This window comes from Sphaeramia orbicularis, chromosome 1 (assembly GCF_902148855.1).
Source record: "Sphaeramia orbicularis chromosome 1, fSphaOr1.1, whole genome shotgun sequence".
In the NCBI taxonomy this organism is placed as follows: domain Eukaryota; kingdom Metazoa; phylum Chordata; class Actinopteri; order Kurtiformes; family Apogonidae; genus Sphaeramia; species Sphaeramia orbicularis.
Window position 1 is genome coordinate 48,662,151 of NC_043957.1, and position 26,271 is coordinate 48,688,421.

At 34.1% G+C, this 26,271-nt stretch overlaps 1 protein-coding gene across 1 annotated transcript in view; it reads right to left on the reverse strand.

Moving 5' to 3' along the window:
- fam13a (family with sequence similarity 13 member A) overlaps positions 1 to 26,271 on the reverse strand; it is a 108,932-nt gene that overhangs the window by 71,496 nt on the left and 11,165 nt on the right. Inside the window, 5 exon segments of the mRNA XM_030140327.1 lie at positions 1,711 to 1,797; positions 3,812 to 3,895; positions 7,696 to 7,849; positions 15,824 to 16,001; positions 20,513 to 20,722. Coding sequence (XP_029996187.1) covers positions 1,711 to 1,797; positions 3,812 to 3,895; positions 7,696 to 7,849; positions 15,824 to 16,001; positions 20,513 to 20,722 — 713 coding nt within the window.

The window sequence follows — 26,271 nt, forward strand, 5'->3', positions numbered from 1 at the left end:
TCCCTAGTACTGAACTTATAATGTGTTTAGTGTTTTAAACAAACAGGATGGTACGCTCCAGTGGCAACTTCCATAACTGAAAAGTAAAGACAATGTGAAAGTGATGTAATCTGCAGTGAACTAACTGTGGATTAGCACCAAAAGCAAGTCAATACCCATAGAACCCCATGTTAGAATGGCCGACCGTAAACCAAGAAAAAGCATTTACAGTTTTCAGATCGGCTTTAAATATTCAATTAAAAGGCGGATCTATCTCAGTCTTTTTTGTTCATTTCCTCCTCTATGGCAACTGTATGCTCTGTGAATTTTGATATAATCCTACAAGAAGTTCTGCATATTTAAGAGAGTGGCTGATGTGATTGACAGGAGTGTGTCAAGTGTAGCTTAGCTGCATTAGCGGATGTATTTATATGTATAGAATTATATCTATCAGCTAGCCTGCTAATTAGCTTAGGCAGCTGTTATTACTCTGTTTACACATTTCATGACTTTGGCAATGCTGATTTTACATTATTAAGTAGCTGAAATAACTTGATGGTTTATATTTTTACACTGTTACGTGATGTTTTCAGTATGTTCTGGTTTCATCCTTCATTTTTATTTAGACATATTTAAACCAATGTGTGGCATTAGAGAGGATTTGTTTTGCATTTATACACCGTCTATGGGAAAACTCAAGGGTTATTTCCTGTATCTGTGTTATGTGAGTTTCACTACTACCGTCCTCTCTTTACGACAAAATTTCCAGGTTTTGAATCTATTCATTGTAATAAGAGCAAAGAATAAGAGAAGAGGTTATGGCTCATTCACCTAGTCACCAAACAAAATATTAGACTCATTTTTCAAAGGCCATATATCTTCTAAATGTTTTGATATTAAAGAAAAATTAGGAGAAAATGACTTTGTTTGACATCCGGTCTTGGTCTCAGCAACACTCAACTGTAAGACAATGTGTGTCTCCTCCAAATAAGATCGGAGGTGGCTCTTATGCAGTGCTTTTCTAACCTTGATGGCATCCAAAGCGCTTTACAATGTGTCATACTGCAGCAGCTTATCCTGCTGTCAATCAGCATTTCTTTTATCTGCAATGACACTCGCAACTCTTATACCACATCTAGGATATCAGATCTTGTTTATAACAGCACCTCACATGACTTAGACACGAAGATTCAGTCTTTAACTGAAGCTAACCTCGGAAAACTTTTGTACCTACACAACATGAGGACGGGCAAAAATGACTATCTAATCTAAAAAGGGCAAAATTTCACTAATTTCAGACTGTAGTTAATTGAACACAGCTCTCTATTTGACCTCGTCTTCCATTCTAAATTATTTTTTACTTCATATAAACAAACAGGAAATTTCTGCGGTTTAATAATTGCAGAGCATCATCTTTGTGGCATCACTCATCTGTAACAGCAGCTGGAAAAGCATACCATAGCTCTTGTTAGTCTCTCACTGCAAATAAGTGTGTTGCTGTTTCCTGCAGCAGATTGCCTTTATCAAATTAAATCATGTGACTGAGCAGCAAGGCCACAAGCATCAGAGGCTGTCTGACAGATGACCTCCGGCTAATCAGCACCAAGGCAATACAGCTGATAAGAAAGAGGGAAGTATGTATTGGAAAAGGTGAGAAACAGGCTGTAGTAAGCCATTAGGTCAAGCCCTTAAACAAGAATAATTAATCACAATGACAGCAACAAACTGTACCTTGTGTTTCCTTGGCCTCGCTTTTGGCGATTTGGCTGCAGAATTGTTCGCAGGTTCTGCATTTTCTGCTGGATTTATGTGTCCAACCTTGGAAATTATATATAGACAGAAAGAAAAGATATTAAATGTCGCAGTGCCAGTTTATCAAAGCCAACATCAGCCATGAAGGTAATACTGATGAACACTGGTGAATGTGTTTACAGTAAGTAAATATGTTTTTTTTTCTTGTGATTTTTGTATATTGTCTTGGTTCTTGTCTATTGTCATCTATCAGTTTTTTTTTGTTTGTTTTTTTCTGTTTTCCCTCATGGCTATTGTCTTTTTTTGGTTTGTTTTGGTTTTTGCTAATTGCTTTTTTATTTCTGGTGACTTGTAGATTCTTGTTGTTGCTGTGATTTTGTAAGTAAAAATAAAAAATGATTAATAATAATTAAAAAAAAAAAAAAAGTAAATATGTAATTCTATACAGTGCTTAACAAATGTATTAAACCACCACGCAATGTAAGGTTTATGCCACAGCTGACCTAAATTAACAGCACTGGTAATTATCAAAATGATTTTCTTATGTTTCTGTAATAGTCAATGCCTCGGTATGTAGAAGCTCTTTAACCAAATGATATTTTTATTGCAAATCTAATTATCATTGTTATGCATGAATATTCAACTTTACTGTTTCACAAAAAAAATTAAAAAATTGTAAAGTTCACGATTATTTCTTAATTACAATGTCAAATTATGTTTTTTTATTTGCATTCCTTAACAGAATAAAATGTTTGAGGTGGTTGAATGTGGTTGAATATTACGCTTGATTAATTTCTGATCTTAATTTCCTCTTCAAAATGATAAAATATCAAGAGCTCACTGAAAATGAAAGAGTCCGCATTAAATCACTTCATGATGCTGGATGGTCTCTGAGACAAAAAGGGAAAGGTGGTCTTATAAGCACTGTATATATAATTCCGTTTAGCTCAATTCAGTTTGTTTTCTTTATAAAGAACAACCAATTCACAACAAAAGCAATGTGCAAGCACTATAACGTTATATTTTGAACTAAGGCAACTTTTTCTTTTTACATTTTTTTAATCTCACTGTACATCATTAATTGTATGTGTATGTGTGTATGTGTAATTTAACATGTCACAGTGGCAGCCATGTTTGCTCAGAAACTTCTACATTCCATCTACTTCTTTCATAAAAGGGAAAATGCAAGTGTTCAAACATGTTATTTTTAAAGACAAAACTAATTAACCCATAACGACCCGGTGCTACTTTTGTGTCAGTTCCAAATGGATTTTTCTCTATATTTAACATTTCTTAAGAGATTTATCACCATTTATTGTAATATTATCCTATGTATGTTGTGGTTTTTCAGTGAACATCAGGTATTTTCCTACATTTAATTTACTGCTCATATAGATGTTCATAAAAGCTCAGATTTAATTTCAGGGTTGTTACATCAAAAACAAAGAAAACTGAAGAAAAAAGTGACTTTTTCAGCAAAATCTCTCATTAACTGAACATAAACCAAGTGTCACCCTCCACTGTCACTGGTCTAACTCCATGTGTTTTACTGGTGAATCAATGTTGTAGAAGATGACGGTGTTTCCATGGTAACCACGGAGCCTCTGAATGTCCAAATGGGTCATATCTGATGACCATGAAAAGACGAGAAAATGCATTTTACACCAATTATTTACATGTATCGATAGGATTAGCGATTCAGAAGTTATTAAACATTTTAGATCAGTAGATGGTTTCGGTCGTCGGTAGATGTTTGGGTCTTTAGGGGTTAAAAAGGGTCAAGAGTCAAATTCAACTGCAGCCTGTATACACAGTCAGCTGACACTGATAACATCCTTAAAGCTCACAGAACCCCCTACAGCATTGGCGTTAGAAAACAGCTTTTCCAAAACATACCCATATTGTGTTAATCACGTCACACAGGATCACATGGTTGGTGTTAATGGGCCTATGTAAAGGAATTTGAAGGTTTCAAGCAAGTTTGACCTGGCAATGTTATGCATAAACAACAATAATGCATTTTAAAGCACGTAAACTCAAACAAAGGCACAGTGAAAGGCATTTCTGCAAAAGTATGCACCTTCATCCTGGGAGCTGCTGCTGGTGTTTTTGCATTGAGGTGACTGGGTAACTTCTTTGTGTTCGTATCTGTCACGTGTGCCTCCTGGGAAAACAGGACAAAGAAGACACAGGTCACATTTGTAATCCACGTCTGACATACAGTAAGGCAACAAAGGGAGCAACAAAGCATACATTTCTCTCATACTTCTACTGTGACAAGAGCATCAGAATCACAGCAGAGTTTGTTGTTGTTGTTGTTAACAGAAATAGGACTAGAACTAAAATTACCACTGAAAAGGAATCCTGTTGACTGAAATAAAAATAACCAGTTTTGGACATGAAAACCACAAAAAAAGCTACAAATGACAACTAAACCACGGTAGGACTTTATATGTTTATACGTCTCCCTACTCCCTTTCCCCCAAATATTCTGTTGTGTTAACCCATGAAGACTCAAACATCCACCATTGACCAAAAGCATCTATTGATCTAAACTGTTTAATACCTGTTTATCCAATAATCCTATCAATCCATGTGAATAATTGGTGTAAAATGCAGTTTGTCATCTTTCATGGTCATCAGATATGACCCATTTGGACGTTCAGAGGCTCCGTAGTGAACGTGGAAACACCGTCATCTTCTACAACACTGATTCACCAGTAAAACCCATGGAGTTGAATTAATGACAGTGGATGGACACACTTGGTTTATGTTCAGTTAATGATAGATTTTGCTGAAAAAGTCAATTTTTCTTCAGTTTTCTGTTTTTGATCAAATAATCCTCAATTTTAATCTGAGCTTTGATAAACATCTACGTGATCAGTGAATTAAATATAGGAAAATACATGATTTATATTTAAAAAGTGCAAAATACGGAGGATAATATTACAATAAACTGTGATAAATCATTTAGGAAAGGTTAAATAGAGAGAGAGAGAAAAATTTATTTGGGAACTGACACAAAAGTCACACTGGGTCTTTGTAAAAAAAAAAAACAAAAAACAAAAAACATAAACATCAAAATTATGACAGCACTGAATTCTTCTCTGTAAACCTTATTGAATGTGTAGTTTTTTCATCTCAGAGCCTTAACAACATGATCCAGAATAGATTCAAAGAAGTTGAAAATCTGCATCCTCAAGCATACTCATAAACACACGTGTGAACTCCTCCTGCTCATCGGCGATTTATGACCGAAGCTAAAGGCAACACAGATCATCATGTGCTGCATTCAAAGGCATTTAAACGAAGGTCAGAAGTCGACTGGGGCCTCTCCTGACAGTGTGTTAGTATTTTTGCGTATGTGTAGATGTTTGCGTGTAAGACGATCTTATTCTGACAGAGGGGGTTTCCGATACACCAGCTGGGTATTGAGACTTTAACCAAACACTACTGACATTTATGACCTGAAATATATCTAAAGTGACTGATTAGATGAATCTTTATTTTCTATGTCATATCTGGATTTTTTTTTTAATGTATTTTGTATGGTAGTGTGACATGGGAACCAGATACTATGTTTGATGACTCTGAAAAGACCCCAGAGGCACCCTACCAGAGGTCAAGGGTCAAACCAAATCCATTGCATCTTCACCCCAGTGGCATTGAATGGATCACATCACGTTTCACGTTCACAACACAGTCATCAATCTTAATGTCTTTCTAAAAATAGAAATTTGGACAGGTTTTTAATTTCCACTAGTCATGTGCTAGTAACCCCCCCCCCCCCATAACATTACAGTAGTGAATATTCCTGCTGTCCTTTCATTTTCTCCAGTGCACAGACTTTAGTTTATTGCAATTTGCTTCTACACTTGGCATTTCACCTTAGATGATAATAACTGCAATATATTTTTAATATGCTAAATAAAACAGCTAACAGCTTCAGAGGGCGCCTCAGGGTTAAATATACACTTAGCAATAACTGGAACAAAAACAAATGGATAAACAAAAACAAGGAAAGTGGACAAATAATGCCTGAATTTCATGGCTCCATAGTTCATAAATTGTACTTATAACAAAGTAAGCACATTTTATAATGTAAAACAGTAATTATAGGGGAAAAAAAGTTATAAAACATCTACGATTACATGAGGTAAATCGCTTAAACACAATGAAAACAATATTATATGAGTTGTTTTCACCACTATTCCTGATGAAAAGCGATCTGAAGTGAATCACATGCAGGTAACTTCCATTACATTTAGTGACATATACTCGCTTTATGTCATTTAAAGGTTCAGTATGTGATATTTAGTGACATCTAATGGTTGAGGTTGCAGATTGTGACTAGCTTCTTTCACAGCGGCCCCAAAATGTCAAAGTTCTTTATTAAAGCCAGTGTTTCATCCATTCTGAACTTTTTAGTTAAAAGGGTATTAACTATGGTCTACACTCAGACATAGCAGATCATGGTAAAGTAGATTAATGCTCAACCAAAAAAAAAAAAGGGACTGTAGAAGCACGGTGGCACAACATGTGACTTTATGAAGGCTCATTTTATTACAAAACAAAGCAGTAGTTATTTTTGTGTGGTTATGCACAAATGAAAATAGGATTCTTAACCCATAAAGGCCTGGTGCTACTTTTGTGGCACTTTCCAAAATAATTTTTCCACAATATTTAACCATTTTAAGTGATTCATCACCATTTATTATTATATTATCCTCTTTATTTATTTATTTTTTTGTGTTTTTCATGCATTTGTCATGCATTTTCCTATGTTTAATTCACTAATCATGTTAAAGCTCAGATTAAAGTTGATGGTTATATCAGAAACAGAGAAAACTGAAAAAAAAAAAGTGACTTTTTCAGCAAAATATCAATAACTGAACATAAATTAAGTGTCTCCATCCACTGTCTTTGATCCAACTCCATGGGTTTTACTGGTGAATCAATGTTGCAGAAGATGACGGTGTTTCCACATTCCCTACGGAGCCTCTGAACGTCCAAATGGGTCATATCTGATGACCATGAAAAGATGACAAACTGTATTTTACACCAATTATTTACATGTATTGTGAAGATTAGTGGATCAACAGGTGTTAAACATTTTAGATCAGTCGATGCTTTTGGCCATTGGTGGCAGTTTGGGTCTTTATGGGTTAATATTATTACTCCTAATAACATTACAAAGTAATTAATAAAAAAACTGAGTAAAATTAGAATCTGAACATTCTTTAAAACATTTTATTTAACACATAGCTTTGACCTTGTCCTGTTAAAATAATTTTATGTGGAAATCAAATTTTTTAAAAAGCATAATTTAAAAAACTTAAACGGTGAAATTGGACAAATGATGCCAGTGTTTCATGCTGTTATTTCTATAGTTCAGTATATTTGCACCACATAAAATAAGAAAAGGAAATACTGATAAGACTCTTTGTTAAAGCTCATCCATTCTGAGCATATAAATGGAATCTGAGTTCATACGAGTTAAATCACTTTGTGTGATTCACTTCTTGATGTGTCCTTGTGATGTACTTTTCTTGTTTTTATGCTACAGTTACTCAGCTTTCTGATGTGGCTACTGATGCAGCAACAAGACACTGCAGAGGAAACCAGCAGACCTGAGGAACCAGCTAATCAATGAAATCAACCATCGAAGCAGGAAATATAAACGAACAACTGGAGACTCAAAACAGCCACCTGCAGAGGATCGATACGTAAATCAATTTTAGCTTGACATCATATAAAGCATTATATCTAAACTATCACTCAACCAAGTGGATGGATGAACAGGGGGTGAGGTCACAGGCCAGAGAGACGAACTCCCACTGTTTAAAGTGCATGGGCGCAACATGTGACAGCTGCTCTACCAGCTGAGCTCCACGTACTGACCACCAACACAGACCTATTTATATAAACATTAGCATCTACTGTTTCAAAGGGTGGATACAGTACCTTGACCATGATAAGGGTTGGATGTTCTTCTGTGCAGCGTTCACTGTCTCCATCTGTCTGGGTCTCAAAGATAGTGCTGTAGTTCTGGATGAGCTTCACCATGATCTTGTTACAAATGTTTTGGTCTTTCATTGCTTCAAAACTAGGAGCAACACTGAAAAAGAGAGGAGGGAAAAGCCGATAAGATTTCATCGAATTAGATTAACATGACAAGTTATGAATCATTAGAGCGGCAGTTGAGTGAGCAATAGCGTGAATGAAAAGAGTGAGTGTTGGTAGCAAGAAAATAGTGAAAAAGAAAAATGAAAAGTTATATTCCGATTGTTTTTATTGCAATTTTGCTCTAAAACACACATAATGTCGCCAAATACCATCACAAAACTCAATGACCATGTTGAAGATGACACTTCATGAATGTCATCCTAACTCCTTCCCTTCTTTCCTGTTCTGTGTGACAGGTGTCTGCGATGTCTCTCAGACAGAACTTCACGCCATTTAAAAGTAGTTAAGTGACCAGAGCAGCTTCATTTTTGTACTGTTCCACCCCTCCAGGCTGTGTGATGCTGTTATCAGCTGAATGTACAAACATGCTACCTATTCTGAACACAGCAAAAAAAAGGAGAAAAAAAATACTAGCAGTGTAAAGGGTCTCTGCAGGAAAATACCCCACCAAAGACTCTGACAGTGGGTCAAAATTGATGAATTAGAAGGGATTAGTACTGTATATATTATCATTTTGAAAATAGTTACATATTTTGTAGAGGTTGACCCATATGGGGTTTTCTAAGGCCGATGCCGATTTTTAAAAATTTGGCCGATATCTACAGCCGATTTTTGAGGCCGATATTTAAGGTCTTTTTTTTTTTTTTTTTTTTTTTTTTTTTAAGCACATTGACTAAAATACAACTGAAACACTCAGATAATTAAGATTTTTATGGAGCAATATAAATGAAATTATCAATACACATACACATAGTACTCTTTTAACATTTATTGAACTTCAAGTGCTGCCCACACAGGTGCCTGATATCTAATAACATTTTTAACTACTGATCAAATATCGGCTTTCAACACAAAATTAAGGCCAATGGCCGATATTGAAAAAAAAATAAAAATAAATCAATATATCAACCCGATATATAGTCCAGCCAATATATTGGTCTACCTCTGTTATTTTGCTTAAAAATATGTAAGCAAAATATGTGATATAAATTTATATCGCATATATTTAAAATACTTAAATATACTTTAAGTATTTTTGGACTGCAGCTCTAAACAAAAGAAAAAAACCTGAAATTAAAGCTGAACCACAAGTACATTGTCCGGTGGTGTTGAGTTGTTGGAGGGCAGCTGTGATTGGACCACTGTAACTGTACACCCATTTACATAACATACACACCAGTCACAAAAGTACCACTTCTGATGACAAGAACAGAGTGTGCCCACTTCAGTTTCTACTTTACACAGTCCGAGCTGATCTTTTTTCCATGTGGGCTTTCCCAAACCACTGAGCTCATAACTGAAGATGACACCGAACAGTGAAGGATATGATGAGAAATGTGTTTTAATGCACTGCCCTGTGGGTAAAACTACCCCCGATAACTGCATTAGTTATTTATGAGCACCTTATTGGGACACAAATCAGTGATTCCAGTCTACTCTACGTAGCATTGGACAATGTGTCAACTTAATTCAATTAATCAAAGTTTTACTTTCTGAAAATCATGAAAAATGCCTCTGGTGAACTTTATTGCTCAACAAAAATTCAAGCAGCATCCTGTTTGCCCCTTGTTATATAGTAATTCTGAGTGAACCCCAGTTGTATATGGGAAGTGCTTTTAATAAAGGAGTTTTGAATCATGATTTGTCTTCAGTTCATGTTGTCAGAACAGGGTTCCTACAGGTTTCTACAAGTTAAAATTAAGACCTTTTTAAGACTACATAAAACAGAATTTAATGCCCATTTCACAGCCTATTTCACATCCAAACTGGCAAAACTTCATGACTCCTAGAATTTAGGAAAATGTATTTATTTACTCCAACGCCTTGATTCCCATCGTTCCAAGTCATTTCTCACTGGGGGCTGCAAAGTTAGTGATAGTTGGTTCCTAATTTCAATATAAATTGCCAGGTTGGAATGGCTGGAACTGAGTCGACTAACATTACTTTCATAGCAGCTTGGACATTTAACAGACACATTTAATAAAGACAATAAAGCAAATAAATGTATGGCAACATAACTTAAGACTTACCATATCAAATTTAATACATTTTAAAAACTTTTTTAAGTTATTAAATGTAGATTTGTAAATTCAAGACTTTTAAGGCTTTTTCAGACCCCGCGGGAACCCTGCAGAAAACAATCTATTAAAATCATAAATTGCCCACGACACCGAAAAATATCAAGATTGAAATTTATTCTTGGCCAGTTCTTATTCAATGGGATACTTCTTATGGAGATTTGATTAAAATATAATATAAATCACTTCTAATGCAATTTTTGAGAGAAAAAGTATCAAAGAGAATGTAAACTAATGTCATAGAATAAAAATGTGCTATAACTAATAAACTGTCAGTGTGAAACAGTTGAAGCTCCACATGTTGCAGTTGAAGTACAAGATTTCTTAGATAACAAGAAAAGAGTTGAAATAGTTATGTGGATGTTGGGTAATGTATGTGTGATGTGTTTCATACAACAAGCTCAAAGTAACAGATAAATGCTTAAAAGGGTTAAATCTAGTGTGAAGTAACAAAAAAATAAGCTAAAACCGTTGAAATTGAGGTCTAAGACTAATAGTTGATTTCTATGTATGAAAGGTACTCTGAAGAGAGAAGTATTCATTAATACGCTACCTGTGTGTCACAACATTTACTTTAACACCATATGAACAATGGAGCAGGTCAGTAACGAGGTATTTGAGCTCATCTCTGGAGATAAACCAGACAAAAAAAAAAAAAAGTAAGAAACCTTTAGGAACATGTTTCATATGCCTTTGTATATCATGAGACTAAATGAGTGTGGTCAGACTGTAAGAAATGTGACCTTCAATTCATATAAAGTAGGATTTCTCTGATTCCTGAGGTACTTCTGATCAACAAGTGCAGTGTCATTCATTCCTTTTCAGATCACATTGGTAATTGGAGTTCAGTCTGTACACCCTCACACAATGTATTTCAAACTAGGCTCACCATCAAAATGAATAGAAACCTATTTAAGCTACTTTTATGAATATGCTCTTTATTTCAGCAGTACTGTTGAAGGCTCCTGTTTTAATTCTCACCCTCCGAGCGAAAGCACCATCTGCTGGCCAAATCTACAGAGACGTTACTGTTCTATTTTGTAATATATAGATATGAATATGCAGTGGTGACATTTTTCCTAAAACTTTTACGCTGATAAAGAGCTCTTTGAAAATAATACTGAATGGAATAGAGAAAAAGAGGGTTGAATCTAAAAAACAAGTGAGTATAGTCCAGCTGTTGATAGTTGTTATCATTACACACTGTCTATTTCTTCTATAGTTGACATAATCCTCTAAGGCTGGATGCCTGTTTTTCCATTCCAGAAGGTCAAATATTAAAATGGTTACAAAACGTGCAGAATATGAGTACAGCACTGGGAAAAATAAGAAAAAAATAAGAAACCAATCCAAATTTGCATACTTAAACTTCATTGAAAACGTCTGAAATGTGATCAAGAGGAATATGAAAGATAAAGTATCAAACAAAAATGACCTGACTGACTTTTTGCCAGAGGAGTCACATTTAACCACCAACAGCAATGTGAAAACTGTGTCACACCGCCCATTACTGATTCACCGCTGGCATTGTGTTGATTAAACATTTACTTAAAAAAAAAAAAAAAAAAAAAAAAGTAGCTTGCTTTATTTGTGGTCTGAAAACACTTACTGACCAGTTTCTGTAAGTAAATGCTCTAAATGACAATATTTTAATTGGTAATCTGGAAGGAATGTTGTGGGTGGTTTCTAGAATAAACATTTACTTGAAAATACCTAAAAATAGTAAATCCAGTGGTTTCTTAATGTTTTCCAGACCTCCATGTCCTGAATTTAATTATAAAAGAAAGTTGCCGAGGCTGTTAAAATGTCCACAGGGACAACTTGACGCGAGGTTAATTTGCTTATTTTATACATGTCGCATCTTTTAGGACGGACATTAATAAACTCAGCTCTACTGCTGTGACATGTGAAGCCGATGTTTAATATCAGCCTCGCCGGACAGAAATAGGCTAACGCTGATTGAATCTCTCTGCATTAGTTATCATGTCTATCATGTCCACACTACGCCAAGTTGTCTCCTACTCTGTTATTTGAAGACTGCGATCACTAGGACTTGTAAAGGTCAGCATGGTTAAACTTGCCAAAAACCTTAGGGGGTGTTATGTTCTTATAGGAAATTAATATTTTAAAGAAGGCCTGTAAACACTTGGAGACATGGTCAGCACATAAAATAAGAATAAAAACAAATGAAAACAAAACACTGAAAAAACATCAAAGGGCGAAGGTTCACCCACTGGTGGACCCAGGGTGCTTTGCTCTTCATCCAAATTGAAATTCCAGACTTTTTCAAAACTGCTATTCCCCCCCCCCCCCCCCCCAAGACCTTGACTTTATGTATTTTTATTCTTACGTGCCTACATTTTTTGGTTGCGATTGTACCTGTTGTATGTAGTAGAAAAGTTAATTTTAATAAATGTATGAATGAATGGATGTACAATTCACAGTAAATTATGTTTTACTGACAGAAACTTTTTCAAAACATATGAAAAACACACTGCATGGATATCAAAGAAATAAGTTTCACTAAAGTCATTCCAGTTAGCGAAATCATTCATTATCTGAACCCCCTCTATCCTCACTAGGGTCATGGGGGTCGCTGGAGTCTATCCCAGCTACTTATGGGCGAAGGCGGGGTATCCAATCTAAAATGCTTAGATCCACTAAACCTATAAATACTTGTGAATAATTGGCATAAAAGGCAGTTTGACATTCACGGCCATCAGATATGACCCATATGGATGTTCAGAGGCTCTGTAGTTGCCATGGAAACACCATCATCTTCTATTACATCGATTCACCAGTAAAACCCATAGAGTTGGATCAATGACAGTAGAAGGAGACACTTGGTTTTTGTACTGTTAATTATATATTTTCCTGAAAAACTCACTTTTTCTTCAGTTTTCTCTGTTTTGATATAATAACCTTTAAATTTACTCTGAGTTTTAATGAACATCTGCCTGATTAGTGAATTAACTAAAGGAAAATACTTGATTTACAGTGAAAAATGCAAAATACAGATGATAATATTGCAATAAATGGTGATAAATCACTTAAGAAAGGTTAAATACAGAGAAAATTTATTTGAGAACTGCCACAAAAATAGCACTGGGCCTTTATGGGTTAAAGGTGCGGGGGAATTTCATGACCAGTTTTTCATCAAATCTGTAAAACCCCAGTCATAGCCTAAGTATCACGAATCTGTAAGTCTTTCTGTCATTACTCACCTGAATCTCTTGCATCATGGTGAACAATTTCGAAGTGCCACCATAAACAAACCATGTGTTTACAAACAGAGCCAGTAGATAACTCGGGCATCTTCAGAATTTTGTCGCGACGTGCATTGCTGCGCGAACCTCCGTTTCCCACAATGCACGTTCAATTACCTGAATTACCTCCTGGCTCTGTCTGTAAACACATGGTTTGTTTATGGTGGATGGCACTTCGAAATTGTTCACCGTGAGGGAAGAGACTCAGGTGAGTAATGACAGAAAGACTTACGGATTCATGATACTTAGGCTACGACTGGGGTTTTACAGATTTGATGAAAAACTGGTCACGAAAGTCTCCCGCACCTTTAAGCTATTTCATTGGGCAACTATTGATGTATGAATCAGCCGCGATTAAAATTGATGTGTATTCAAGCATGCTTTCACAATCACCAAATAAAGGATGTGCCATTGACGTACTTATTTGCACCTGTAGAAAGTAGTGAATCTAAAATAACTGAGCATCACCAAACATCACCTTGTGTGAAGAAGCTGCTCATTTGTGAGCGGATGCATGACGTAACAACACTGCCAAAGCATCGGCTATAGAACAGATCGTATCTCCTTAGACATTTTAGCACCATCTGTGCGGTGGGTTTTTCATCAGCTGACCTGAGATTTATCACCAGTTTGGTAAATGTCAGTGGATGGAGACACTTGGTTTATGTTCAGGTATTGATACCTTTGCTGATAAAGTTGCTTTTTCTTTAGTTTTCTCTATTTCTGACATAATAACCCTCAACTTTACTGTAAGTTTTTATGAACAACTGCAGGGTGGGGAAGCAAAATTTACAATGAACATTTAGTTGTTTTTTCTCAGCAGGCACTACGTCAATTGTTTTGAAACCAAACATATATTGATGTCATAATCATACCTAACACTATTATCCGTACCTTTTCAGAAACTTTTGCCCATATGAGTAATCAGGAAAGCAAACGTCAAAGAGTGTGTGATTTGCTGAATGCACTCGTCCCACCAAAGGAGATTTCAAAAATAGTTGGAGTGTCCATAAAGACTGTTTATAATGTAAAGAAGAGAATGACTATGAGCAAAACTATTAGGAGAAAGTCTGGAAGATACTATTAAAGAAGAATGGGAGAAGTTGTCACCCGAATATTTGAGGAACACTTGCGCAAGTTTCAGGAAGCGTGTGAAGGCAGTTATTGAGAAAGGAGGACACAGAATAAAAACATTTTCTATGATGTCAATTTTCTTGTGGCAAATAAATTCTCATGACTTTCAATAAACTAATTGGTCATACACTGTCTTTCAATCCCTTTCAATCAAAATATTGTAAATTTTGTTTCCCCACCCTGTACATGATCTGTAAATTAAAGGAAATTAGGAAAATACCAGATTTATCCTTAAAAAATGCAAAATGTAGAGGATAATAATATAATAAATGGTGATAAAACACTTAAGAAAGGTTAAATAGAGAGAAAATTCGTTTGTGTAAAATCTTTATGGGGTAATGAACAAAATGGAGGTTAGTTATATCCTGATTCATGGGAAATAAGCATAAGGACAGATCAAACAAGAACTTGGCATGAGAGGGCTGTTTAAAAAGTACCCTGGTGCCACAACATCAGCGATTTTTCATTGAGCACATCTACAACTTTGCTGCATAAATGTTTAACTCAGTGGTTGGTGTTAAACTCTGGAATTCTCTTTATAATGAGCTGAAGGACTGTAAAAACATAATCCAACTGAAAAAAAGTGTATAAAGGCAGAACAATGAGATTACAGGGGTTGGACAAAATAATGGAAACACCTTCACCTCAAGATGATAATGCCCCAATCCATACAGCTAGAATTGTTAAAGAATGGCATGAGGAACATTCTAATGAAGTTGAGCATCTCGTATGGCCGGCACAGTCCCCAGACCTCAACATTATTGAGCATTTATGGTCAGTTTTAGAGATTCAAGTAAGACGTCGATTTCCACCGCCATCATCTCTAAAAGAGTTGGAGGGTATTCTAACTGAAGAATGGCTTAAAATTCCTTTGGAAACAATTCACAAGTTGTATGAATCAATACCTCGGAGAATTGAGGCTGTAATTGCCGCAAAAGGTGGACCTACACCATATTAAATGATATTTTGTTGATTTTTTAAGGTGTTTCCATTATTTTGTCCAACCCCTGTATATGAACAGTTATAAGTTTTTACATTTTGCTTCAAATTTGTTTTTGCATCTTGTGACATAATTACTTATTTTGGTCTGGTATCATAATTGTTTTGCATCATTTGGTATATATTTACCTATGTTTGTTTTGTACTTCCTGGACATGTAGTTTTGCACTTGGTTTTGTATTCATTTTGTATTATCTTTGGATGTATTTAGTTTGGTTTATCTGACTTTATACAGTATGATTTTATAGCTAGTTGTGTATCGCTAACCATTAAAGCTATTATTATTTAGAAGTGGGCAGTAAATATAAGATTTTCTTCATCCTGCTCTTTTTCAAGCATGGGTGTGTACATGTTTGTTCACTAGATGATTATTGAATGTCTGCTGATGAAATGCACAACCATGAACAAAATAAATGAAATGAAACTCACTGGAAAACACTTGGGCCAAACACAGTAGCAAGGTTGAGAGCAGTCATGCGGTTTTCTTTGTGGTTACATTCCACAAGGGTGAGGAAGTGGCAAAGGTAACGGAGGACGCTACGGTGAACGTCAGGGAGCTGCTGGAGCACGTCTCCAATGTCTGAACAAGAGCCGTCATCTCCCGATTCTACAGATACAAACAAAACACACAGACAGGTTAAAGCAGGAGGGTCAAACTCATTTTAGTTCAGGGGCCCTGAACTAACACATTCAGCCTAAACTGATCTCTAGTGGGGCGGACCAGTAAAATAATAACATAATAGCCTATAAATAATGATAACTCCAAATTTTTCTCCTTGTTTTAGTGCAAAAAAATTAACATTAAATTATGAAAATATTTACATTTCTAAACTATCCAAATAAAAAAAAGATGTGAATAAGCTGAAAAAACTGATAACGTGCAACTGTAATAATATAATGCTTCAACTTATTATTTATACATATGCTTTATGGATCAGATCTACATTTAGTAACAGCTGGAATATTGTTGAAATTGCGCTTAATTTTCTTTAGACATTTCAGGTTGTTCATATTTGTTCAGGTTATTCACATTTTATTATTAAAGGTTGTAAATGTAAATATTTTCATAATTTTATGTTATTTTTTTGCACTAAAACAAAAAGAAAAATTTGGAGTTGTCATTATTTATAGGCATGATACAATATTTTTTTCACATTAAACCAAGAAGAAAATTTCGAGTTATTTCATTACCTATAGGTTACTATTTTATTGTATGTGGCCTCTGAACTAAAATGAGTTCTACACCCTTGACTGTTAATATCTTCAGTGTAATTGTTGCCCTTTGCAAATTCATCCCGCGGGCCGGATTGGAACCTCTGGTGGGCTGGTTTTGGCCCATGGGCCACAAGATTGACACCCCTGGGTTAAAGGGTGTTATTTTGTAATCTTGTTAAGACTGCGAAATTTAGTGATAAAGTCAAATTGAGATTATATTTGCTTTTTTTCCACAGCTGTCTGCTCAGGGAAACCCAAACTTCACTGACAGTGGAACTAAAATACAGGATTTTTTAATTAAATAACTACAATGGATGACACTGGCTGTATATCCACAAAATGTTGAGCAAATTTCAAGTAAATTTTTAAACAAAACTAAACTAAACTAAATAAATAAATAATGCTAAGTATATTACTTTCAATAAACTGGTTTTACGCAAACAAAATAGGCTGGGTTGTATTGCCAGCAGGTGGCGCTGTAGGTAACATTACACTTTGTTCTATTCTATTTCTATTTTAATATCTGACAAGCAAACACAACCAAACACCTGATCGCTCAGCTGATCAGTCATGTGAGTTGAACGTTCACTACATCAGAATTTATTCAAACGTGTTTCCATTTCCTCTATCGACATTTCCAAACAAAAGGCCAAAAAAACATCTTAAAAGAAAAACTTTGTTGCAAAATCCAAAAAGTTTTTTTTTGTTTTTACCATTTCCATAAACATTCACCAATGCAAAACTTAAAAATGTGCATTAAATATGTTTTTAATGAAAAGATACCTTATGATTCTGTTGGGTTTCTGTAAATTGGCTTGAGAGTGTGATTTCGAGCAGCTTTACATGTAAAGTGTCATGACTTAACTTTTGTTTTGATTTGGCGCTATATAAATAAAATTTGATTGATTGATACGTACTGTGACTCATTGTGCGACACTAGATATTGAGGAGATTTGAATGAGTGTAAGAAATTTTCCATTATTTTCACAATGTGGATAATTGCTGCAGTGCATGAAGCAGCTCATACAACTAACAAACCAAATTTTCATGAGGCACGACACAGATGATTCAAAATAAAATTAGTGAACATTGAAATTTTACAAATGTAGTGATTGCTTTTATATCCAGGAGCTTCAATCCGCTCTCTGTTACATCTAATGTTGAATTGTGGTGACTTGTAATACGTGAGCATTAGAACAAAAAGCCTGAAAGTATGTTGATGCTATTACTCGTGATACATAATTGGGTCAGAGTTTGATCGGATTTGATCCCAAACGGTTAGGTGACGCAAATGTTGTGCGTCTATGTGTGTGCATGTGTATGTATGTGGGTGTGTGTGTATGGCTGTCTGAGTATGTGGAGAGGTGGAGTGGGGGTGGGGGTGGGGTGAATAATAGCTTTAGCGAGCCTGGAGCTGCCTCCAACAATGCTGAATACTACTCAGTCTGAGTTTACGCATTTGAAGGTGAATGACGTCTGTTTGTGGGAGGAGACTATTTTACAATTTGTAATTAGAATGTTTCAACAAGTGAGTTTAGATTGGACAAGTTTATTTATTTATTTATTTGTTTATTTGATGAGGACAGTGCATATTAATGAACACTCACACTAATTATTGTAAAGATGCGTGAATCCTCTTGACACTTCTGTTTAGTGACTGAATACTAAAACCTTTGTTTGGTTACACGCATGATTGATTTTCACTTATAACCCTATACACAGAAATCTGCATATATTGTTGAAGCAAAGGGCCAAAGACAAGACTGAACATGTTGCCATTATTTTTGACGAATAAACAAAAGCCTTGGATGACTGCATAAATACTTTGAATTAATGGGTAACTGACCTCAGCTGGTCACAATGACGTACTTCTTAGTTGAGTGAATAGATAATGAAGACTTTTCACAATAATTTCAGCTGTAGATTGAATGTATTTACCAGAGATAATTACCCAGGAATACATTATATTCTCTCATATATTCAATACGTAAATATTCAGCAGTTATAGGACTGTAGAGCGAAGCATTACTATAGTATGTTGTGATACATTTTACCTTTGGCCTTTAGAATTGCAGCTCTTGCAGTTTAGATATATGATTAAATGTTCAATCTCAATATACATAAATACATTGTATATTTGCAGGAAATCTAATAATATTAAATTTGAAATGTGCTGTCTTAGATATGTATATTATGCTTATATGTACAGTATGTATATGGGTAACACTGGGTTACAAAAAATGTTTTTTGCAAGTTGTCTAGGTTTTTTCAGCTGAATTAGGACCATTTTGCACCGCTAAATCCAAAAATGACATCTGTTTTTCTCAATCAGGTCAGGTTTTTTTGCTAATTTGATTTTGAAAAATTTGATCTTCTCACAAAATTGATTACATTTTTGTGACTTTATCGGTTGATTTTTTATATAGTTCTCACCCAAAATAGGTTTTAAGAGAAAAAAAATCATTTTCTAACAGGATTCCTGTTAGGTACAATGGTGTATTCACCGCAGATGTAGCAGAATACGTCAGGGGTTTTTTTTGCAAGATCTTCTAGTCGAAGCCATTTCATTCACCTGTAATATTAAAAAAACCATTAATCATAAATTGGCAAAAGTAAAATCTTCAGAACTCGTTTATTGCAAAAAATATGAAAGAATTTTGTATCATATGATGTGAAAATGCCCATAAAAGTAATCAAAAATGTTAAAAAGCCAATATGTAGCATAGTTCAGAAAGTTGACCTGATTGAGCAAAATTAATGTGATTTTTGGATTCAGCACACCAAAATTATCCTAAATCAGCTCAAAAAACTTAAACAATAAATTTGTTGTTGACAAGTGTAATCAATAATAACTAAAACAGTTTTGAGAGCTAAATTATGTCAACCACAGGCAAGATATTTTCTTTCTTTCTTTGTTTCTTTGTTTGTTTGTTTCTTTCTTTCTTTCTTGAACTATTCAGCTTTATTAGATGATCAAAAAAATAAGATGCACTTAATTACAACTAACACTATCTCAAAATAAAACCAATCAGAAGCTTTCAATTCATATAATATGAGGTTTGATACATGTTGTTTACTCATTTCACTGTCTCATTTAAGGCATCGTTATTGAGATCAAGTTTAACTTATTTTATTGGACTCCTACTCCATACTCATTAATCTCTGAGAATTTTTAGATGATGAAACGTGCTTAACATTTGCTCTTATCATCTCCATATCATTCATTTTGTCATAGAAATCTTAGACTTTCCAAAACCTGGCAAAGAGGTCAAAACAATTTCAGAGTGAACACCAAAATAACTGTGTTGAATAATGATAGCCAAATGTGGTGTCAAAGAGCAGTTTTCAAAATGCATCATTTGGCTTAAGGCCTTGAAAAATAGTCTGTTATTTATTTGATCTGTAAAGACGAAGCCAATACTGGAGCCAGAAGGTACTCTTTTCCACCATTAAAGAGATTAAATGATGGCAGAGAGGAAGGCAGGAGTGCTGATGCTTCAATTTTTACGACCTCCAGGTTTACTGCCCACAAGCTGAACTTCACCTCATCTTAAATCATTTATATTTAGTCTATGCACCTCATCTTTTCTCTCACATGCACACTCACACTTAAATAAACTGTACCTTTATGTGCTCGTGGCTACACTGCAACTACTACATTACAGCACCTAAGTATAGCTTTGCTACCATCAAATCAGCGTCATGACCGCGATATTTAAAACGTATTCATATCACATTGTGGTTTTGGGAAGTTGTTGAGGGTGAGTATCAGACACATGTAAAAGTACTACTTTACTGGCAGTGGTAGCATCATTTTAGAACACAAGTGAGCAGACATCTCTTAATAAATACCTGATTGCAAAGCAGAAAACATTGTAGAATGAATACCCTTTCTTCTTTTACCTTGGTAGTGTTGTATGAGCGCCTGCTGGACTGTTGAGTCCACCAAGCCCTGTGGCAGGTCCCTGAGGTACTGTTTAAGCAAGCTTGCCACGGTGCTGGTATCAGACTCAGAGAGAAGGTCCACTTCTTCTCCACTCTCCAGTCGCTGCTTCAGGTTCTCCACGGCTCGGGCATTACCATTCACTCGAAACAAACCCTCCTGATGTAGGCCTACAAGGAAATACAGACAAACACAGGTTCCATTCAGTTACAGTGATGGATGGATGGATGGATGGATGGATGGATGGATGGATGGATGGATGGATGGATGGATGGATGGATGGATGGATGGATGGATAGATAGATAGATAGATAGATAGATAGATAGATAGATAGATAGATAGATAGATAGATAGATAGATAGATAGATAGATAGATAGATAGATAGATAGATAGATAGAAATTTCAATACAGCAGCAGCATGATCTCATAGTGTATGCTCTTCATTAAATTGCATTTAAAATGATGTCCTTTTTAAAGTGAAAGTGTCTGTTTTTACCTTAAAGTACTCTACAGGTGGTGACAGAAATACAGATATATCATGATGTCAAAACGAGTATTGATCTTGAAATATTTATAGGTAAGGCAAGTTTATTTGTATAGCACATTTCAGCAACAAGGCAATTCAAGGTGCTTTACACAGGACATTGAAATACAACGACAAGGAAAAAGAAACACACTTAAAACATTATAAAAGAAACATGTAAAAGGTGATTAAAAACAGCAAATAAGAAAACAACACATAAAATCCAAAAATATAAAAACACACACATAATAAAGTAAGAGTTGCAGTGCAGAGTTTCGAAAGAGAATCTAAAATTTAAAAAGTCAAAAGCCTTTTAGTCAAGGCAGCAGTGAACAGGTGAGTCTTTAACCTTAACTTAAAAGAACTCAGACTCTCAGCAGACCTGATATTTTCTGGTAGTTTGTTCCAGATATACGGAGCATAGAAACTGAACGTTGATTCTCCATGTTTAGTTCTGATTTTTAGAACAGATTATAATAGATTTCTCGTTGTTCTTTTAGCTATGCAACAAGTAGAACAATGAAAAAATGACTTGTTTATTATTAGCTTAAGTTGTATGACAATTTAACAACCCCTATACAGTAATAACAAACTTTTCTCCCCATAATTATTTCATTTGGAACAATCAAGATATTAAATTTAAGAACAAGTCTTTATACATTCAGAAATGGGTTGATAGAAACATTTTACTTGTTTGTCAATTGCTTAATGACAATGGTCAATTTTTTTCTTACGAAGAGTTTTTGTCTATTTATGATTTCCCTGTCACTCCAAAAGAATATGCCATAGTTTCTGATGCAATACCAGATGAAGTTAGAAGGTTACTGATGTCTGCTCCTTAAAGGTAGAAGTTGTATTGTCCCAGAACTAAATCCTGTTAACATATATATTGGTGATATCTGTCCTTTATTGAGTGATAAAGCCACTAACCAATGTATTAGAGAAATTATTCAAAGAGATATTGTTCCCAAACCTGCAGCTGTTTTTCATTGGAATAATATTTACTATGACATAGACTGGAAAAACACTTGGATCCTGTCAAAGAAATTTATTATTACTAATAAGGTACAAGAAGTTACTTTTAAATTGATCCATAGATGTTATCCGGTGAAGACCTATATGATTAAATATAAAAGAAATATTGATACTCTTTGTTCTTTTTGAAGCAAACGCAGAGGAAACAATATGTCATTTATTTTGGGATTGCACCTACACACATATATTTTGGATTGACTTAAATAATTTTATAAACACAAAAATTATCCAGATTGGGTTGGTATGGGGGTCACCACTCTTTCTTTGTGTGTGTGTGTGTGTGTGTGTGTGTGTGTGTGTGGGGGGGGGGGTTATACTTTGTGTGTCACAGAATCTTGTATTATAAAACATGAATTTCTTTTTCTTTTGTATTGTACCTCTGAGATGCACAATGAAAACAAATTAAAAATTGATCAAAAAAAAAATAATTGACTCTTCATGTAAATGGAACTTTCAACACATTTTATTTGGCCTATCAAACATTGATAAAATAACTCCAGAAAAAGATATATTATCAACCTTTTGATTATTTTTGCCAAATTTCACATTCATTGCTCCAAATTTGCACATCACTGTTTTCAAAGCCCTTTTTTCTAATTACGTGGACAATTTGAGAAACAGTATAAATTCTAAAGCAAATAAAACAAAACAAAACAAAAAAAGTCAAATGTATAATCTTATTCAATTTGTATAATTTCTATTTATTCCTTGAGCAATTTTTATTTTTATTACATATTTTTATTTATTATTTATTTATTTATTTTATTTTTTCTTTCATAATGTTTTTACTTACATGTATTTCTCTATATAATGTAAAAGATTTTGTGAATTATGGAACTTTCTACCCTTGTTGTTGTATACTATTATGTATATTTACTGTTCAATGTTAATTGTTCAAATAAAAAAAAAAAAAGAAAAAGAAAAAAACATACAGTAATAATAGTGTAAACCATTAACCCTTTCATGCATAGTGGTCACTCCAGTGGACAGTTATTCTACAACTGTTCTCTTGTATATTCATGGGTTTTGTTGTTTTAGTTCCATATCAGCCAACACAGAGGACAGTTTTGCACCATCCCATAATAATACACTGACATTCATACCATTGTTCTTGATAAACCTGATCTGCACTAACATGCTTAGTGTAAATCAGTTGCTAATTGTTATTAGACTGTAATTAACAGGCTTTTTTTTTTTTTTTTTTTTTTTGGTAATACAAAGGTTTTTCATATATATATATATATATATATATATATATATATATATATATATATATATATATATATATATATAATATGTTAAAATGTGAGAAAACATCAGATTAGCAGCATTAAAGATGTTTTCATAACACTTTCTGATATTGGGTTTTAAACACGTTTCTTTGCTTCAAAACTTAAATCCATGGTGTAGCTGAGTGGACATTTTTGTAACTCTATGAAAAAAAAAAAAAGTCAATCGTATTGTTTTTTCATGCCTAAGGAGGAAAAAAAACACTCAAGAAAAAAATCTTAACTAAGGTCTTCATAATTGATGCATGAAAGGGTTAAGCTAGCCAGTTAGGTTCTTCTAAACACCTGTATTGTGTATAATTACTTTGCATCTGACACATTTGGTAGACGAATTGTACATTTTTGAACAGTTACTCATGATATTGCTAATTACAAATACTCACTATATCATGCAGATTTATCCCTAATTGTCTGGCAGCTCTGACTTCATGAATAATTAGCTCAATTTCAAGAAAGTTTACAAGAATTATCGCGAGAAGTCACGGGAACTCACGAGATTTCGGATTCCCATGACTCCCGCTATTTTTTTTATTTTTTTATTTTTTATTTTTTATTTAATTTAATTTAATTTAATTTTTGTTATGTGGCAGTTATATATTTTTTTTTATGAACTAACACTTAATTTTATCCCCCTCTGCTGTCAAGTAATTGTGTTTTTACATGCCCTGTTTTTTTGTTTTGTTTTTTCCAACTTTATTAACATTTGCGCATACAGTACAGCATTTTAAACAAACACGATGTCAAAAGGGAAAATGCATTTGAACATATAAGTCTAAGAAAATAATGCATAGATTTTAAAAATACAAAGCATAATATATAAATAATGGGGGGGGGGGGGGGGGGGGGGGGGGAAGAGTAAATAAATAAAAAATAATAATTCTGACAAATATAAATAAATAAATGCAACAGAGAGTTCAGGTGGTATTAAAAAATTGTTTATAAATAACCAAGGTGTTAGTGCTTTTTTATTATAAATGAGTTCTAAAGATTTAATGTCATTTCCAAATTCTAATAGGAAGATTTTAAAATTTGGGAGTATTTTAGTATATTTGTTTTTATGTATATGAAATTTTCCAAATAATATGAACAAATTTAAAGTAAATTCTAGATTGTTAGTATCATGTTTAAAATAAGTAATTACATTTTGGGATGCTATATTTATTTTATTGCTACTTTTAGAAATGATATAATTTTCCATTTTGGACCAAAAATTAGAAGAATGTTCACATAAAAAGAATAAGTATAGAGTAGTTTCAGATTCAGACTGACAAAACTTGCATATTTCTTCCATATCATAAAATCGACACAAAATAGCGTTGGAGGGATATATGTTATGTAAAATTTTAAGATGCAAAATTCTAATTTTGTTTGTAATACAGTATTTATATGGTAATGTCCATGCTTTTGACTACTCAGTTTTAGAAAAAGTTGAATTCCATAATGCTTTACCTCTGGGAGAAATTTTCCTCTTTTCATTCAATGCATTGCGTATATGTCTGTTATTACAGCTCCAACTGGTTTTACATGCCCTGAGTTTTTCCTGGGAGACGTCTGCTACCATCACAAATTCACTTTGGAACGACTGAGGAATGATTTTAAAAAGAAACCGATCAATTAGCTCCTAGTATGTCTGTGAAATCACCCCAACTTATTGTACTGCTATTGTAACTATTATAATACTGAAGATATATAGTCTTTAAATCCACTATATCATCATCCAGATGGGGCTGTGAAACTTCCCACACTTTATCCCACACTGGCATCTAGTGGTCAAACAGAGGAACTACAGGAAAATAAATAGGTCAACATGAGCGACTAAACCTACTGGCATGTTTGGGTTGTGTTTAATTAGGTTGAGGGGGAAAAAACTGGAAAGATGTTATTCTGCGTGTTAATTAAGTGCAGATTAAGAATATCTCTGCAGAGTATTACAAAAAAAAAAAAAAAAAAAATCACTGCAGAGATATACAGCTCTGGAAAAAAATTGTCGTTTGTGCATGGATGACAGCCATTCTATTCCTGTGTCTGTTGAATTCCAACACAAACACACCTTATTCTTCTTAATAAACACCTGATCCATGTTTTATTTAAGAAGTGGAAGTATAAAAAACACTACTGTGGCCATCACTATCTTCTTACACAGTAAATTTGCCAGCGTAAAAAATGCAGTGTCAAAGTATTTTAATTCTTTCGGAATTGTTGCAACAAGGGACAGAGTAAAATTTAACCTGATAACTTCCAGTGTCGGTGAAAATAATTGGAGTTTACAGAGGTTTTACACTGTCAGTGTCATATATTCAGTGTTAAAGTAAATTGACTCTCTCAAAGTTAATTCAACACCAATAAGAGAAATGGAAGTCATACTTTGTTTTCATGTATATGTAAAGGTTGTTGTTTTTGTTTGTTTGTTTTGTTTTCTTATAATGTGGTTAATTTGTAAAGACTAAGTGGGATTACTTGGTTTTGTTGCATATTCGAAATAAGTAAGTAAGTAAGTAAGTAAGTAAGTAAGTAAGTAAATAAATAAATAAATAAATAAATAAATAAATAAATAAATAAACAAACACATAAGGTTCTACACTTTGTCAGCTCAAGAGGCAAAGGATAAATTGTTGTCTTTCTGGAACCCAAAATTATGAAAACAAATTGTGAATTTTTCATGAATTAGGTCAAAAACACAGTGATCAATAAAAATGTACCATGTATTGGAATAGAATAGAATAGAATAGAATAGAATAGAATAGAATAGAATAGAATAGAATAGAATGTCATTGCACAATGGCTATACAACAAAACTAGGTAGAGCTTACCCTCTTCAGTGCTGTAATTATGTTTGACACAAAAGACTCAGTGTTTGCATGAGTTCATAA